Genomic DNA, 19,280 nt, shown 5'->3' with positions numbered 1-19,280 from the left:
AGATTGTCCAAGAGAACTACCTTGCTGAGAATATATCAAAATATACCACCAGGAATGTCACCAGCATGGTACCATCATTTAAATAAGCAAGCAAAAGTCCTGAGAGATCATGGTCTGGTAATGGGACACTTGTCACAATTTGTTAACTAATGGGACACTTGTCAAAATTTTCATCATATTGCCGGATATGATTCTTACTTGATATCTAATAAGGTAACAACAGAACAGGATTATTCTGAATAAAACAGCTTTGTTGTTTCCATAAGTACCGGTAATTTTGAAAATAAACTGCAACATGAAAAGCATGGTAGGTTTGCATGTTTTATTGCATCTTGATTAGGTTCTTTAAATCCTAGATCTACAAATCCAATAAGCTCTGGAAGGTACTGTGGAGATTTTACATGGCCTGGTAATAATGTGCAGCTTTCTGCTTAGTGTACATGCTTTACAGAGATTTGTTTCTGTGAGAAAAGAGTAAAAGGATACATGGATGAGGTGAAGTGAAGTAATAGAGGCGTCAGTGGAGTATTTATGAATTGCTTTTCCAAAGCTGCAAAGTTGTATGCAATATATTTTTAGCAATAAGGTTAATTTTTAGGTGAGAGGAAATGATTCTTTGTCATTCAAAGAGCTATTTCATTTATAGACATATATGTGTTATATATATATATATATATATATATGGGGGATTCCATCCATACCTGCAAAGCAGCAGGTATGGATGGAATCCCCCCAGAAGTCTGGAAGGCTGGCGGCAAAACTCTGCATGCCAAACTGCATGAGTTTTTCAAGCTTTGTTGGGACCAAGGTAAACTGCCTCAGGATCTTCGTGATGCCACCATCATCACCCTGTACAAAAACAAAGGCGAGAAATCAGACTGCTCAAACTACAGGGGAATCACGTTGCTCTCCATTGCAGGCAAAATCTTCGCTAGGATTCTACTAAATAGAATAATACCTAGTGTCGCCGAGAATATTCTCCCAGAATCACAGTGCGGCTTTCGCGCAAACAGAGGAACCACTGACATGGTCTTTGCCCTCAGACAGCTCCAAGAAAAGTGCAGAGAACAAAACAAAGGACTCTGCATCACCTTTGTTGACCTCACCAAAGCCTTCGACACCGTGAGCAGGAAAGGGCTTTGGCAAATACTAGAGCGCATCGGATGTCCCCCAAAGTTCCTCAACATGATTATCCAACTGCACGAAAACCAACAAGGTCGGGTCAGATACAGCAATGAGCTCTCTGAACCCTTCTCCATTAACAATGGCGTGAAGCAAGGCTGTGTTCTCGCACCAACCCTCTTTTCAATCTTCTTCAGCATGATGCTGAACCAAGCCATGAAAGACCCCAACAATGAAGACGCTGTTAACATCCGGTACCGCACGGATGGCAGTCTCTTCAATCTGAGGCGCCTGCAATCTCACACCAAGACACAAGAGAAACTTGTCCGTGAACTACTCTTTGCAGATGATGCCGCTTTAGTTGCCCATTCAGAGCCAGCTCTTCAGCGTTTGATGTCCTGTAATATCTTCTTTCAAAACATCTGCCAAAATGTTTGGACAGGAAGTCAGCCTGAAGAAAACTGAGGTCCTCCATCAGCCAGCTCCCCACCATGACTACCAGCCCCCCCACATCTCCATCGGGCACACAAAACTCAAAACGGTCAACCAGTTTACCTATCTCGGCTGCACCATTTCATCAGATGCAAGGATTGACAACGAGATAGACAACAGACTCGCCAGGGCAAATAGCGCCTTTGGAAGACTACACAAAAGAGTCTGTAAAAACAACCAACTGAAAAACCTCACAAAGATAAGCGTATACAGAGCCGTTGTCATACCCACACTCCTGTTCGGCTCCGAATCATGGGTCCTCTACCGGCACCACCTACGGCTCCTAGAACGCTTCCACCAGCGTTGTCTCCGCTCCATCCTCAACATCCATTGGAGCGCTTACACCCCTAACGTCGAAGTACTCGAGATGGCAGAGGTCGACAGCATCGAGTCCACGCTGCTGAAGATCCAGCTGCGCTGGATGGGTCACGTCTCCAGAATGGAGGACCATCGCCTTCCCAAGATCGTGTTATATGGTGAGCTCTCCACTGGCCACCGTGACAGAGGTGCACCAAAGAAAAGGTACAAGGACTGCCTAAAGAAATCTCTTGGTGCCTGCCACATTGACCACCGCCAGTGGGCTGATATCGCCTCAAACCGTGCATCTTGGCGCCTCACAGTTTGGCGGGCAGCAACCTCCTTTGAAGAAGACCGCAGAGCCCACCTCACTGACAAAAGACAAAGGAGGAAAAACCCAACACCCAACTCCAACCAACCAATTTTCCCCTGCAACCGCTGCAACCGTGTCTGCCTGTCCCGCGTCGGACTTGTCAGCCACAAACGAGCCTGCAGCTGACGTGGACTTTTTACCCCCTCCATAAATCTTCGTCCGCGAAGCCAAGCCAAAGATATATATATATATATATATATCACATCTGCTGTTGCAAGATGGCTAAATGAGAGCATTTGATAATCAAAGTTCAGATTTATTGTCAGAGTACATCCATGACATCACATACAACGCTGAGATTCTTTTTCCTCTGGGCAAGGTAGAATTACCACTTATTCGTAGTGCAAAAAACTTGTCCTCAAGAAGATGCGTATACACATAAACAAATAAAAACATGTAAATAAACTGACTGTGTAATACAGAGAGAAACAAAATCAATAAAGTACAAAAGTAAGGGTCCTTAAATGAGTCTGTGATTAAGTGTTGTTGAGGAGTCTGATGGTCCTTAAATCTGGTAGGGCTTGATCTCACACTTGTGAATTATCTTCCCAATGGGAGAGGAGTGAAGAGAGAATAGCCAGGGTGGGATGAGTCTTTTAATATGTTGGCTGCCTTTCCAAGGCAGTGGAAGTTATTGATGGAGTTGATAGAGAGGAGGGTGTTTTGTGTGGTGGACTGAGCCACCTTGACAACCTTCTACCATTTCTTGCAATCTCAAATGGAATAGTTCCCATAGGATGCCATGATGCAGCCTAACAGGATGTGAAGTTGTTAAGCAATGCAGACGACAAGCCAAATTTCCTCAAGTTCTGAGGAAGTAGAGGTGCTGGTGTGCTTTCTTGGCCATTGTGTCAATGTGGGAAGTCACTGGACTTGTTTATACTTAGAATTTAAAGCTGTCTCCAATCTCCACATTGGCTCCATGGATGCTTAATTCTGCCTCACCTGCAGAATCCTGCAACCAGCTCCTCGGTCTTGCTGACACTGAGGGAGCAGTTGCTGTCCCGATAGTCATTCTTTTTCCCTTCTGTTCTCTGACTCAACATTATAAGAGATACTGCTCTGACGAATGTGTCATCTGCCAACTTGGAGACAATGCTGGAGTCGTGCTTGGCCGCACAATCATGGGTAATAGGGATCTGAATGCACAGCCTTAAGGATGGCACTGAAGATTATCATGAAGGAGGTGCTGTCACCAGTCCTCACTGATTGTGGCCTGCAGGATAGGAAGTCATGGCATCTGCTGTGGACCTGTTGCAGTGGGTGGGGGAGGGTAGCTGTTAGGCTGAAGTTAATGTAAAGCACCTCATGATGGTAGATCTAAGAACCACCATCTGAAAGTCATTTTGGCCTGTAACCAACATTCTTCTTCAGCACTGGAAGAATTATGAACTTCTTGATATTGAATGTAATGCGAAAGATCAAAAGATTCAGAGCAGTGGGGAACTAGCTCAAAGTTAAGGCCTGAGGAAGATTATTCATTATAGTCACAGGTCATTTACTTGATCTATTGATATACTTGCAAGAGAAGTTCTGCAACCAAGATTCACAAGACTGCCACAAAGATCTGCACATGGGCATAAGTTTAGCTGTTGTGTATACATTCACTTTATTAAACACATAGGTCACGTGCTAACTGAAAGCTGAGTACCAAAATTTGTGTTCCATTTCCAAAAAGGAACAGGAAGGATGCTTCAGCAATACACGTGCTGGTGCACTAGAGGGCAGCAACAACTGTGGTTCAATTGAAGTCATGTCCCGTTCTGACACTCTGAAAGATAATCATCCCAAGGAAAGCAGATACTTTATTTAAAGTGAGGTACCCACCAAATTGTTCACAAATATCACGTGTAATTAATTTGGCCATTTTTTTTTTACATTGATTTTGTTACTGTGATTTGAGCATCACTAGCAATACCAATATTCAAAGCTTGATGGCAGTGCGGTCTGTGGGGAGAATGCAGAGGTGTTTGTACGATACAGTCGGGTTATGTCAGCATCACCTATGGCTCCTAGAACGCTTCCATCAGCGCTGTCTCCGCTCCATCCTCAACATTCATTGGAGTGACTTCATCACCAACATCGAAGTACTCGAGCTGGGAGAGTCCGCAAGCATCGAATCCATGCTGCTGAAGACCCAACTGCGCTTGGTGGGTCACGTCTCCAGAATAGAGGACCATCGCCTTCCCAAGATCGTGTTATATGATGAGCTCTCCACTGGCCACCAAGACAGAGGTACAAGGACTGCTTAAAGAAATCTCTTGGTGCCTGCCACATTGACCACCGCCAGTGGGCTGATATCACCTCCAACCGTGCATCTTGGTGCCTCACAGTTCGGTGGGCAGCAACCTCCTTTGAAGAAGACCGCAGAGTCCACCTCACTGACAAAAGACAAAGGAGGAAAAACCCAACACCCAACCCCAACCCATCAATTTTCCTTTGCAACTGCTGCAAGCATGCCTGGACTTGTCAGTCACCAGCGAACCTGCAGCAGACATGGACCTACCCCTCTATAAATCTTCATCCGCGAAGCCAAGCCAAAGAGAAGATGTGAACAAGGCACATTCGCGCAGTCAGTAGAACTGCTACCTCAAAACTCAAATGACCTGAGTTCAATCCAGACCTTTATTGCTCCCTGTATAGGAATTTTCATGCACTTCTGGAGATCCTGAGATCACCCCTGGTTACTCTTGTTTATTCTCATATTCCAAAAATATCGAGATTGACAGGTTAATTGGTCACTTTGAAATGCCCGTCCAGTGTGTGGATGAGTGGTAGACTCTATAAAAATTTGATGGAGACATGAGAGATTAAGTTACTTGGAAAATTAGTTTGTAATGGGGCTGCTCAGTGACTCAGGATAACGTGGTTTTCTGTGCCATAAGAACGTATGGAGTGAAATCTGAAGAAATGCGAGATGATCCATTTTATTAAAACATTGCAAAGTATTAGTGCTCAGGTATCCTCTAAAAGTCACGGAAATCTAAGATTAAGCAAGAAATTATGAAGCCTAAGTGATCTGTTGTCCTTTTGTGTGAGAATTTAACTATAAGCATAGAGGTGTCCTGTTCTAATTATATCGACACTACATTTGGAATATTGTTCACAGGTTAGGTGTCTCTGTCAATACAATGATATACTTGCGAGAGAGGGTCTGCAAGATTCAAAAGATTGATTCTGAGACGCCAGATTAAGATGAGGAGAGACTGGACTTCAACTTTCTAGGGTAAGAGCAATAAAAATTGCGTCACGTACATGTCTGCACAAGTATATTCAGAGTTGATGCATCCTTTCATTGGATTCTCTAGAACCTGGGATACTCTCTTAATTATATGAGGTCAACCATTCAGGACAGAGACAAATACAGTGTTGAGTAGTGGGGTAGACATGAGAGGCAAGGTTGTCTATTCCTGCTTCTATTGTGTTTTTGTGGAAGGAAGTTTTTTAAGTAAAAAACACCTCAACATCTATTCTATGTTTCAATAGGATCATTCCTCATTCTTCTAAATTCCAAAGAATACAACCCTAAACTATTCAGCTTTTCTTTATAGGACAATGTTCTCAATTATTTTTATTTTAATGATACAGCATGGAAGAAGGCCTTTCTGGCCTATGAAGATTACACCCAAGTAATCTCCAAAACCCGGTACATTTTGAAGGGTGGGAGGAAATCAGAGCACCGAGAGAAAGCCCACGCAGGTCACAGTATACGTACAAACTCCTTCCAGACAGTGTGGGATTTGAACAAGGGTGGCTGGTGCTGTAATAGCATTGCACTAAACGCTTCACTGACCATACTACTCATGATGAGTCACTTTTGGACTGCCTTCAATTGCTACTGTATCCTATCATACGTCATGGGGCTAAACCTTCAGACACAAATCAGAAATAATTATTTCATAAATGGCAGCAGAAATCAAAGGGAGAGAAATGTTTTATTGAATAAGTAACATTAAATGATTAAATATAATACATTTCTGAAATGGAGTTCGTGCAAACATTATCTTGTGTGTTTCCCAGTCCTGATCCAAGGACAGATTTAGAAGTTCTTGAATTTTCTGCCCGTGTGATGGTGTGGTTGACTGAACTTGATAGAATGTTCTTTATTATATACTGTAAATTATGTGGAGTTAAGCCTGGATTTAGTGAAATGAGTGGCCTATTTCTTTTCCTGGATTTCTAACGATTTAATTGAAATATTGATAAAACTATAAGAACACATTTTTTGTTGTAACCAAATAATAACTCCATAAATAAAATATTTCAACTAAGAACAAACATAAAAGAATATTTTAACTTGTGTTCTGCTTGGGCTCACTAGGTAGGAATCTGAGTTAACCCTTTGAACTCTGGCCATTTTTAATCTTTCACAATATATATTCCAGTCTAGGTAAACTACAGTACGAACACCAGTATGAACCAGGGGGTGGTTAGATATAAATCTAGTCCCAGAAAATGGGGACACAGAATGTATGCTCCAGTTGATAATCCCTGAAAACAGAGACATGGAATATATATGCTTGATGGTGGTCCCTGAAACAGAGGAGTTCAAAGGGTTAAATTTCCACTCCAGAAAGCTAAACACAATCTAGGCTGATGCTTTAGTTTAGGGATCTCAAAAGTGGTTGATATCAACCCCCAGAGGTCAATGGAGCCATCCAAGGGGTTGATGAATGCCAGGGAGTCAACAGGGGGTCTATAGCACCGGGCTGGTGGTCGATAACACGGTGGGAGGTGGCGATTTAATATTGCTCCTATGGCAGGGCTGGCCAAGCTCTCATGAAAGCGGAGCTTGGTGACCACCATATTGTATTTGGCCTCGGTATGCTCAGTGCTCTACCCCCCCCCCCCCCCCATCCAGCACCACCACTCCCCGTCCAGCGCCACCACCCCATCCAATGCTGCCACCCCCGTCCAGTGCCACCACCCCCTTGCTGCCACCACACCCCCATCCAATGCTGCCATTAACCCCCCATCCAGCATCGCCAGCACCCCTCATCCAGCATCGCCAGCACCCCCCATCCAGCACTGCCACCCCAGTTTCAATACTGAAACCAGGAAGTTAAAACTGTTCAGTAAGGTACTTTAATTTTTTTTTTAAATTTTGACATACAGCACAGTCACAAGCCCCTTCTGCCTAATTACACCTCCAACCCCCAGTACGTTTTGAACGATGGGAGGAATCCGGAGCCCCTGGTGGAAACCCATGCAGACACGGGGAGAACTTACAAACTCTTTACAGACAGTGGGATTTGAACCCCAGTACCGACCGACTGCTGTGCTAACCATACCACAATATTCAATTTCAATTTTGTTCTTTCATTGCCATTCTATTTCAAATCAAAGGAGTTCAATAATTTTAGCATTCAGAAGCTGGAGAATAATTGACCATTTTTCTTTGCACTTCTAATACCCATGTTTCTCTAAATATTATCACTTTTAAAATGAAAGAGACATGAGATGAACTGCAGATATTTAAAATGGAGGGATGAGAAGTGAAGAGTAAGACAGAATAAGCAAAAGAAATTTCAGAGTCGACTAAAATGTAAACACACAAGTAGAGAAAGACTGCACTGCTGTAACTTGGCGGTAACGCTGTCGAAGTTTGCATAATCACACTTGTTCCAGGCTCCTCATTTCAGTAGGATTTTAAAAGCACCCAGTTTCTTTGTTATCTCATAAATTGCATGGCAAACTTATTCATAATTAAAAGGATAAATATTTTCACCTTTTTTTTGAAGTTAGTTTCTCGATTCTGCACACAAGGCTCTTTGATTACAAAGTGTTGTCAGGCATCTTAAGGCAGATAAAATATATGCAACATGATGAATGGAAATGAATTCTGAAAGGGAGTACTACTGCTACAACTGTCTGAAAAGATACTGCCAGCTATTGGCAATGAACTCCTCAGCAAATCTCTGTCTTTAAATTGTCAGCAATCAACAACTGCTTGTGGTCACTAAAAGAACAAAAATTGGGAATTATATTCCTATTTTTAAATCCCTTCATTAAATCCAAGGAAGTTAATTAGAAGAGTTCATAAAATGAAGATAGCGACTGTGTTGTATGATTAACACATGCTATTTTATTGCAATGGAAGCATTATACCAGCTTCATGCTGCATGCCAATGTTAATCATTACAGCACGGAGTCAATTTTAGTTGCATTGTTTATTGATTGGATATTTAGCCACGGGCTGATATCATGGCTAAAGAACTGGTTAAAGCTAACCTACACCTCTTAAAGGGGAACAGCAAGTAAAGTGGAATGGAAATAAAATGTAACTCCCAATATATCCAGTATGAAAAACAAAGAGGAATGCCTGAACTCAGGAGAAACTTGCCACACAGAAAGCGATGGAGCCAACATTTCAAATGCAAATCAAGAATCCAACAGGTCAGAAACACTGGAGATATATGAGACTGCCGATAATGAAATCTGGAGCAAAAAAAAAATACCATTTCAATATTTCAAGTCATATCCCTGCATCAGGGCTGTAGCAGATGGATCCATAAAAAGGGGAAATGAGGAGGGGTGAGACAGACCTAGCAGCCAAGAGGCAGAAGGGGGGGAGGAAAGGTTGAAGATAGCAACAAAGGCTGTGAGGTGACATGGAGACAACAAAGGGCTGCAGATGACAGAATCTGATAAGAATGAAAGATGATGAATGGAACCCGATAAGGAAGAAGGACAGGGGTCCAGTGGATTGAACTGTTGAGTGAATGAAATTTGAGTCTTTGCAGGAAGAAGAATAGGAGGGTTTTGATTCCTACGTGATTCTAAGTGTCACAAACCTATTTTGAGACAGAGAAGATTTTAAAAAATGAAGGGAAAAGCTAGAGAGAGACTAAATGGAAAGTGAACGGGATGGAAATTTGGCAGTAAAGATAATATTTTAGAGTTCTGTACCACTGTTACAATTCAAAGTTGTGTATAGAGCTTATATGTCTAAATTTAAATTGGCTAGTATTTACCCTAATATTAGCTCTTTCTGTGATATGCTTTGGCCATGTTTGACTCTTGCCAAGTATTGGGAAGAGGTCTTTCATACTTTAATCAATAATCAATAATCAGACCCTTTGGTGGCCTTGTTTTGGATGGTTGAATTGTCTTCCTTTCAATGTCATGTATAAGCCTCTTTTCTTGCAAGATGAGTTATTTTGATCAGATGGAAAGATGCAATCCTGCCCACTCATAATCAATGGTTATATGAAATGATGTCATATTTAACCTTGGAGAAAAAATATTCCATAAGTTGCCTGAATTTAAACCTTCCCAATCCTTGGGGTTCTTTCACAGCCCCTAATGGGAATTTTAATCTTGTTCTTTATGATTGAGCATTTCTTTTTTATTTCTACTGGCAGTATTTTTTTCTATCTTGCCAAACAACTTAGGAATGGTTTGGAGTTTATATTAGTTAATGATATTATTTTTTGTTTCCTCTTTTCCTTTTTTTCAATTTACCTATGAATAATACTGTTGCATAAGAAAAATATTTTTTTCTCTGATATACTGTCCTTGTCTGCTCTGTTATAGTTTGTATTGGTTCTATGCGTCATTCCTTTATGTATGTATGGACTATTGTATAAAATTCAATAAAAATATTGAAAAAGAAAAGAGTTCTGTACAAGTACAGGAACGAGCACCACTGGAGTTATTAAAGTATCAGAAAAGAGAGCAAGCCTAACTCAGATCCATGTGCTTTCCCTTAGCCATGCCTTTCATTCGGAGGAAATCCAAACTCCACAAAGACTGCATGGAAGGTCAGGATCAGACTTGAGATCATTGGGGCCGGGGATAACATTTCCACTAGTTATATTTGCATGCCACACAACAATTCCAGAGCTAAGACCCAGATAGTTGCTGGAAAGAAGCAATTAAGGTGTTAATTTAGAATTTCAGTGGACCATTTTCACTTCCAAGAACACAGAAATTTAATCAAAGAGAAGTATTTTGCCAAGAATGAATGGCAAATGTTAAACTATTGGGAGGGTAATGTCGAGATATCAACTGAGAATTCAGCCACATAGCTTTTAAACAAAACATTGGACGGATTTACAAAATTACTAACGCAGTAGAATTCACAAAGGCTGCATTGCAGTTCATCTACATCATGCCAGTTCTGCCTTCTAACTGCTGTTGTGTCGTATTATGTGACATTTACTTTGTCTTATTGCTACGATTTTGGCTTCTCTAACATTTCATATTCTGACTTGCTCAAGTAACAGAACTGAGACAACACAGTCTCTGCATGGTGTGACCATTGAAGGAATGGTGAGTTTATCCAATGAGCGACAGAACATGGCAGAACAGGCCTGCTAATCGATCTCATTTGAAGGGACATAGGACCACAAGATTACAAGATATAGGAGCAGAAGTAAGCCCATTGGCCCATCGAGTCTGCTCTGCCATTCTAATCATGAGCTGATCCATCCTCCCACTCAGCCCCACTCCCTGGCCTTCTCCCCATAACCCTTGCTGCCCTAACTAATCAAATACCTGTCAATCTCTTCCTTAAACACACCCAACGGCCTCATTCCACAGCCCCCTGCGGCAACAAATTCCATAGACACCTAACCTTCTGACTAAATAAAGGTTTCTGCGTCTCTGTTTTAAATTTACGTTCTTTTAACCTGAAGTTGTGGTCTCTTGTCCTAGACTCCCCTACCATGGGAAACATCCTTGCCACATCTACTTTGTCCAAGCCTTTCAGCATTCAAAATGCCTCTATAAGGTCCCCCCTCATCCTTCTGTACTCCAACAAGTATAGTCCAAGAGCTGACAATTCTTCTTCATGTGCTAACCTTTTTTTCATTCCTGGTATCATTCTAGTAGATCTTCTCTGAACCCTCTCCAATGCCAGCATGTCTTTTCTCAAATAAGGCGCCCAAAACTGTACACAGTACTCCAAGTGGAGGTTTCACCAGTGTTTTATGGAGTCTCATCATTACATCACTGCTTATATATGTTCTTCCTCTAGAAACAAATGCCAATATTGCATTTGCCTTCTTCACCACCAACTCAATCTGGAGGTTAACCTTTAGGAGGAGACCCAAGTCTTTTACACCTTAGATTTTTGAATTTTCTCACAATCTAAATGATTGTCTGTCATCTATTTCTTCCAGCAAAGTACATAACTGTACACCTTGTAGTGTAGGAGTGCCTCAAAGACCCGGGACAGAAAAACAAATCAAGGATTCTGCTTTTGTCAGAGCTGGAAGGAGATGGTTTGCTTCAGGAAGGAAGTGGAGAAAAAAAGCTGAAAACGCCCCCACTACTTCATAAAACAGATTCAGAGTACTTCATCATAATATTTCAATTGCCCCAACCAATAATGGCTTGCTCCAGTTAGAGTAGCAGGCTATTCCACCTGTCAGGTCCACATCTCCTGCTGATTTTGTGGTGAAATGGCCTCTGAACTTCCACGATGACCTCGTCCCAACGGTGGTGCAAGTAATGATATTACCAGCACATAATAATCACATAAATGCCTACATAAAGACATAATGTAAAATAAATATATATAAATATCTTGGGATGATTTACTTGCTTACAGGATACTGTTCAGCAATCTCGCAGCTTATGGGAAGAAGCAATTTCCCAGCCTGACAGTCCTGGTTTTCATGCATCAGTATTTCCTTTTCGATGGTAGTGGATCAAAAATACGGTGTGCTGGATGGAAAGGGTCCTCTATAATTCTTTGAGCCCCATTTAAGCAACATGGCCAGTAAATGTTGTCAATATGGCAAAGGGAAACTCCAGAGATCTTCCCTGTACTGGGTGCAGAGCTAAAATTCTGCAATAGTCAAAGAAAGATACAACATGGTAACAGGCTTTTATGGCCCTTGAGTCCACAGCAACCACAAATGACCCATTTACACTAAGTTTACATTAATTCTTTTATTTCATTCTCCTTACATTCTCTTCAACTCCCCTCAGATTTTACCATTCACCTACACACAAAGTCAATTTATGGTGGCCAATTAACCTACAAACTCAGAATGTAGGAGGAAACCAGAAGGCCCAAAGAAAATCCACATGGACACAGGGAGAATGTGCTAACTTCACAGTGACCAGCACCTGAGGTTGCTTCTTGCTTCTCAATCCAGCATCTGCCAGTCTACTACTGCATTGTCTCTCCCTTGTTCACCAATCTCCCACTGGCTCTGGTCCTACCCCCTCCTACCATATCCTTATTCTACCAGCTCTTTCTCCAACATACTCTCAATCCTGATTAAGAATTCTGGCCTGCAACATTGACAATTTTTTTTTCTCCCACTGATTTTGCTGGACCGGCTGCAATTGTGTGCTGCACCTGAGGTTAGTATTGAACCCAAGTCTCTGGCATTGTGAGGCAGTGGCTCCACTCACTGAACCATTATATTGTTAATGTAAGATGGCATGGTTATCACAGCAGTTAACTTGACACTATTACACCACCAACAACCTGGTTTCAAATCCCGCCTGTAGGGAGTTTGTACATTCTCGCCATGTCTGCATGGGTTTTCTTCGACCCTTCAAAGCATATAGGGGTTGTAGGTTAATCTGTGTAGTTGGACGATGTGGACTCATGGGCTGGAAGGGCCTGTTGCCATGCTGAATGTCTAAATTTAAATATTTCACCAAGTGAGATTCTCATGGTAATAATGATATAACATTCTCGATGCAATTTCATACCAATATACACTCACCACAGCAAGCATCTTTCTTAGATTGAAGCTGCCTAAACCTCCTTTGCATCTCACTCCTTCATTATGATACTCTTTTAAATCTATCGCCTTGGAAAATTTTTAGATCATCTCCCTCACTTCCAAACAGAGATCAGTGTTAATTATGTACCCGAATACATTCCTGTAAATGCCTTGAAATATCCGTCAGATTTATAATTGCAAGTTCCTGCTGTCATGAAAGCTCTCATCGGTTTAAGTGAGCATGCTTGCACGACTTAATTGCTTAACAGAGGAGGCAGATTTAATTCAAGTCTTCCCCACTTTGTGAAATGAGGATTGAGTCATTGTTAGACTTACACAAAATACAGGCCGTCAATAAGCCCCCACACTTTTATATTATGACACATTAATAACCAATTGCTGTGGTTTTAATATATTCAAGTTGCAAAGATGTCAGTGACAAAAGAGTGAGTGAAATTTCCAGCTCGAATAATGAGCTTTAGACATATACAGACCCTGGTGAGCCATTTGCTTGGAGTTAAACAAAGAATACCAGCAAAGCTGCTGTTCATCACATTTCCAAATGTACTGAGGCTGTATATTGTCACAGCTGCCAGGAATTGTGTAAAAGGGTGTGTTCAGCTGCTTTACACTAGAAAGAATTTTACCATTGGTATCTTGCTTTCATGGAATATAATGGATTGCTTCATATGGAGGTACCTGGGTTATGAATGACCTAATCTACAGTTATCCAGCATATATTCTTCCAAATATTTTTAAGGAATTTTCAAGCTAATAATAACAATAATAATAAAAAATTGCATGCTATTTATAATGACTGGAAATTGTGTTACTGTAATCCATTAGTTTAATTATGGCAAGTGTTTGGGTGAACATTTAATAAACTAAAAGAATTAAACACATGCATGTAAAATGATACGAATTACAATAGAAAATGGATATTTCTGACTTATGGAGAACTCAGTTTATGGACATCTCAGAAATAGAACCCTTGCATAACGGGGGCCTGGATAAGCCAATCAAATGAAACTGATGTCTGCAACAGATTTCACTGTTGGCATGGACTTCAATAGAAGAGCCATACCTGTAACAAATAGTTCTTTATTTTCCATTATTTCAGCTGGAAAAATATTTAGTTGAAGGAGATTTAATCAAGAAGAAAATTTTGGAAATGACTGGCCTTGTAGAATTACAAAATACTATTAAGGAGAACACAGAAGGGAGTGAATCATTTGATTGAAAGAAAAATTAAAATTGTACATTCTAAATGGATTCTGTGTGACACAAGAAACTCGATTGCTGTGGGGTGATGGCTCCTTCAGTGTACTGTCGAGGAAAAGCTGCCAATACAGTGAAGGATCCATCACATCCTGGGCACACACTTTTCTCCTTCCTGCCCTTGCAAAGAAGCTCCAAAAAAATGTGAAATTGCACACCAACAGGCACAAAGACAGTTCCTTCCCTGCAGCTATCAAGTTCCTGAATGATCGGCACAGTGCTCTCGTGCTGCTCTTGCTTTGTATTAATTGATATATTTTCATTGTATCTCTGTACTCTGTAATTTTGCTCTTGTTCTATTTTATTCGGCTGTAAGAATGTTGAAGTTCACTTGTTAGACTGTTCGCAGAAGAACCTTTCTCACTTACCTATTGTGGTGCACTCTTAGCCAGAATCAGACACACAGAAAGATAAAGACTGTACAACAGGCTTTAATCCACAAAGACTTCCACAGAGCCAGGCTGGCTGTGGCTGCAGCAACTCTGAGTGAGGCCTCGGGAGGCCGGCGCAGGCTTATATCCCGGAGGGTTGTTGACACCTGACGGGGTGGGGCTTGATCCATTCAGGTCGACTGATTGACAGCCAGCCAGGTGTTGTCCTGTCCCCTTACACTCCTGCAGGTACAGAGGTTGCCCCCTGCAGTAGGCCGATGGTGTACCACCACAGGTATAATATGACAAATAAACATATGTATCTTGAGCAAACAAAGAGAACCTGAAGATGCTCAGCAGGTCAGGCAGAATCCACGAAGAGAAAAGGACTATCAATGTTACAGGTCAGAGCCCTTTTCAAGACCCTTCAAGAAACAGGTGAAACATGAAAGTCTGCAGATGCTGTGAATGTAGTAAAAGCATACAATAAATGCTGGAGGAGCTCAGCTGGTCTCGCAGCATCCATAGGACGTAAAGATATATTCCCAACATTTCGGGCCTGAGCCCTTCTTCAAAGGCACAAGCAAAGATCAGGAAACCACTTAAGCCTTGAAGAAGGGGTCAGGGCCAAAATGTCGGGAATATACCTTTACCTCCTACGGTTATGCTGTGAGACCAGCTAAGTTCCTTCAGTATTTCTATGCGGTTTTACTCTCAAGAAAGGGGCCCAATCTGAAAAAGTGACAGACCAGTCCTCTCCATGGCTACTGCTGAGTCCCTATAAATTCTCTTTGTTGCAAATGTACTAACAATAGTCAGTCAATACCATCTACAGACAGACAGTATGTGATGAACTCTTTGAATATTGCACTAAAGTTCTGTGGTCCAGAGGTCTACAGACAGTCAAACATAGAATGTGATGATTCCATCAAAAAGAAATCTTAGCTTTAGAAACAAAACCATAATTTTGTCAGAAATTTGCAATGGATTTTGTTGTATTCCCACTAAAATGGGAATAATGAAGTGCATGCAGAGACTTAATGTGAGATAGAAAAACATTCATTGTTTTTAAACACGCAAGGCATTTATACCAGATTACACTGGCATCATTCATCTTCACATCAACTGTGACTGGATTCTGTTACAATAAATTACAAGTGTTCACAAATTCATTATGTAACTCAATGTCTGATTAAAAACTGGTGAAGATTCTTTCACCGACACAGGCGCAGTTGGTGAATGACTCCTGCCTGTGTTTGCAAGTTTCTGTAACACTGATATCATTTTTTTATAGCTGTTGACCCCTGATTTATTCGCAGAAAGCTGGAAGGTATTGGTGTCAAAAACAACATTCAAGTAGAAATTTATCCTTGATCTGATGCCTTGGTTATGGAAAATTCTATCTCAGGTTTGATCTCTTCCTCCTAAAATCTGGTTTATTGACCATAATAATCCATTAGACTATGTTTGCGCAATTGTGCATTTAATATGAACAATATTCAGGGTCACTTTTGTGCCCTGTCATTGAAATCCACATCTTCATTCATTTCTTCTGAATTCCCACCCTAGAGTATTTGCTTTTTTAAAAACACTTGTAAAATACTTGACAAATTTTGACTGATATCTGATTTGCTTCATCATTTCCTTTGACTTGATGATGCGACTGTGAAGCACCTTGGGATGCTTGTCACATTTAAGGATACTTTATAAATACCAGTTGTTGCTGTTGATATAACATTCATTTGCTTGTAATATTGCTTGGTGATCACACAAGATATAATTCATCCTTTCCCTATTTCCCTTGATTTTATCATGGTGTGTTTCCTCACATACAGCTTAGCTTTTATTCTACAGCAGCCATTCTCAATGGGGGTCCTACGGTCACCCTGAGGGCCACAGCACATTCAAGTAAATGCCTTGTTTTCATTTCACCTGATGTAACAAATATTTATGAGGTTGAGAGAAGTATGGAAGAAACCAACACTTAACTGCTTCTTGGGGAAGGGGGCCCCATAAACTTCGAGCAGAATCTTGAGGGGTGGGGGGGAGGCCTACCCAAAAAAGGTTGAGAATGGCTGCCGTATAGTGCATGGCTAAACTGTTGAATTGTGTCAGATTTGTTTTGTGTAGCTAATATTGTGTGGAATGTAATCTTTACTATTGTCAACAGTGAAATTAGTTCACATTAATGGCCTGTAGGTTCTACAGACAGTTTACAATTTTGCCCAAGCTATACTCCCTCTGTTTGAACACAAATAAGTAGCTTGCTAGAGGACAGCTTCTGAGGATGATTAAGACTGGATCTCATGGGATAGGTCTTGAGATACTAGTAAGCTGAGAAGATATGTTGGGCAATTTTCCTTCCCTGAAGGACATTGGTGAACTGATTGATTTTTTTTTAACTTCAAATCCAATAATTTTATGCCCATCATTACCAAATGTATTTGGTGTTTTTATTTAAAATCAAAGCAATTTAAGATTATTAGCTGAACTTAGATTTGCTGCAGCTACTGTGGGATCTGGACTCCAGTCACTAGATCCCCAACCATTGTACCACCACTATAGCCAAACAGTGGCTTACGAGCCATATACGGCTCTTTGACATGAACGTGCAGCTCACGGAAGTATTATGGCTGTGTAATGCTAGTGGGTGTGGCTTGCGATCACGTGATTGTGGCAAGTGTGGCTGTGTTGCGGGCAGTGGAATGTAAGTGTGATCCAGGTACTTGCCCATCTAATTACCCGACACCCCGACCAGCCTCCTGTCCAAGCTCCCTACGCCTTGGCTGCTATCCCTTGCCTACGTCCAGCTGCCCGCCCTCTGGAGCTTCCGACGCCCCAGCATCCAGAGCTCCCGACACCATGGATGCCTCCCCATCCAAACTGCCAACGCCCTAGCCGCCCACCCAATCGAGCTCTCGACATCTTGAACGGACATACCAAACCAGTCCCTGTCCATCCAAGCTCCTGACACCTTGAATGACTTGGGTACTTAACACAATCAAAAGTTGTGTGTGTGTAATAATTGACCCCCTAAATTTTACCCTAAAAATTGATCCGCAAAATTTGAATGTTACGCGAGTATAAGTATATTATTGAAACCAATACAAATTAGAAGTTTAAAAACTGCATACATGAATAGATATTATTACATATATGTATTTCTTAATATTTAGATAAAATTTTGTATCAAAACATTCATGTAAGAGTATAATCGTGTATGTAATTTTTTTTTCATGTCTTGCGATTCTCAAGCATCTGAAGTTTATCATATGGGGTCTTACCTTAAGCATGTTTGGCCATCCCTGCCCCAGTTGTATATCAAACTGACTTGAAATACATCACCTTAATTTTTGCCAGATCAAAACCCTGGGAATTCCCTACCCAACAGCAGTACCTTCATCAGACTTGATGCGCAATAAATGCAGACCTTGTTAGTAACATCCAGTTCACAAAACTGGATTAATAAAAGGTTACCAATCTAAAAATTAGTATCACTTTTTTAAAAAAAACTATTGTGCTTTCACAAATCACAAACACTACAGTAGAATTCCAAAAATCCAGATGCTAGAAATTCGTACCTCCTGAATTTCACTTCAAAAACTCTCAAACTTTTTAAATTTAGTTGGCTTTTGTGTGCATGCATAAGCACCACAGATGCAACAAGCGACCATTTTATTTTCCTTTAAAACTGCTCATTTTGATCAATGAAGCATGCTGTATTTACTAATGATTAAACTATCAAAATTTACCTGATCATCTCCTCGATTAATTAAAAAGTACAGCCCGAGAATCGGGAAAATCCGAAAATCCAGACTGACCCAATCCCCAAGCCGTCTTGATTTTCAGACCTACGTATGTTGCATTATGTATAATTATATTAAACAAATGAACTTGCTATGTACTTTGTGCCCGCATTACCCTATGCAAAGTGTAGTGAAGTAGTATGGTTACTCAATATATTAATTGAACATTACAGGCACTTCAGCCCATGATGTTGTGGTGATGTCATCGTCCTCCACAAATGTCTAATCTTTCTCTACTTCACTAAGCTCATATTTTTCTTATATCCATGTGCCTATTTGAGAGCCTTTTAAACGTCCCTATTGCATCAGCCTCCAACATCACCCTAGGCCAGTGGTTCTCAATCTTTTTCTTTCTACTCACGTACCACTTTAAGTAATCCCTATGCCATTTGGTGCTCTGTGATTAGTAAGGGATTGCTTAAGGTAGTATGTGAGTGGGACGAGAAGATTGAGAATCACTGCTCTAGACCCAATTGTTACTGAAATATTTTGCTTGAGAAAAATTGTCACTGGCCCATTTCCTTTGGAGTTATGAAACCGAGTACATAACGAGTCAATTAGGGATGATTAAAGCAGTGGTTTTCAAACCTTTTTCTTTCCACTCCCATACCAGCTTAAGCAATCCCTTACTAATCATAGAGCACCTATGGCATAGGGATTACTTAAAGTGGTATGGGAGTGGAACGATAAAGGTTGAGAACCACTGCCCTAAGCAAAGCATTTTTTTTAAACTGTGTGAAAAAAAACTTACCTCTGACATTTCTCCATTCACTTTGTACTGATGTCCTCTGTTATTTGCTATTGTCACCCTAGGGAAAAAAAGGTGCTGGCTGTCCATCCTATCTATGCC

At 41.0% G+C, this 19,280-nt stretch overlaps 1 protein-coding gene across 3 annotated transcripts in view; it reads left to right on the top strand.

The window, feature by feature from the left end:
• LOC138743206 (uncharacterized) overlaps nucleotides 1–16,063 on the top strand; it is a 32,957-nt gene extending 16,894 nt beyond the window's left edge. For 2 of the 3 annotated variants that reach the window (XM_069898162.1, XM_069898160.1), the window contains exon 5: nucleotides 3–265. In XM_069898162.1, the coding sequence (XP_069754263.1) occupies nucleotides 3–150 (148 nt within the window). In that variant the 3' untranslated portion in view covers nucleotides 151–265. Of the gene's footprint in view, nucleotides 1–2; nucleotides 266–5,393; nucleotides 5,511–15,918 lie in introns of those variants that run through there. The other variant, XM_069898161.1, reaches the window with a different exon arrangement.
• Nucleotides 16,064–19,280: the final 3,217 nt, after the last annotated feature.

This window comes from Narcine bancroftii, chromosome 9 (assembly GCF_036971445.1).
Source record: "Narcine bancroftii isolate sNarBan1 chromosome 9, sNarBan1.hap1, whole genome shotgun sequence".
In the NCBI taxonomy this organism is placed as follows: Eukaryota; Metazoa; Chordata; class Chondrichthyes; order Torpediniformes; family Narcinidae; genus Narcine; species Narcine bancroftii.
Note: the sequence above shows the minus strand (reverse complement) of the source record. Positions and strands in the feature narration are given on the sequence as shown.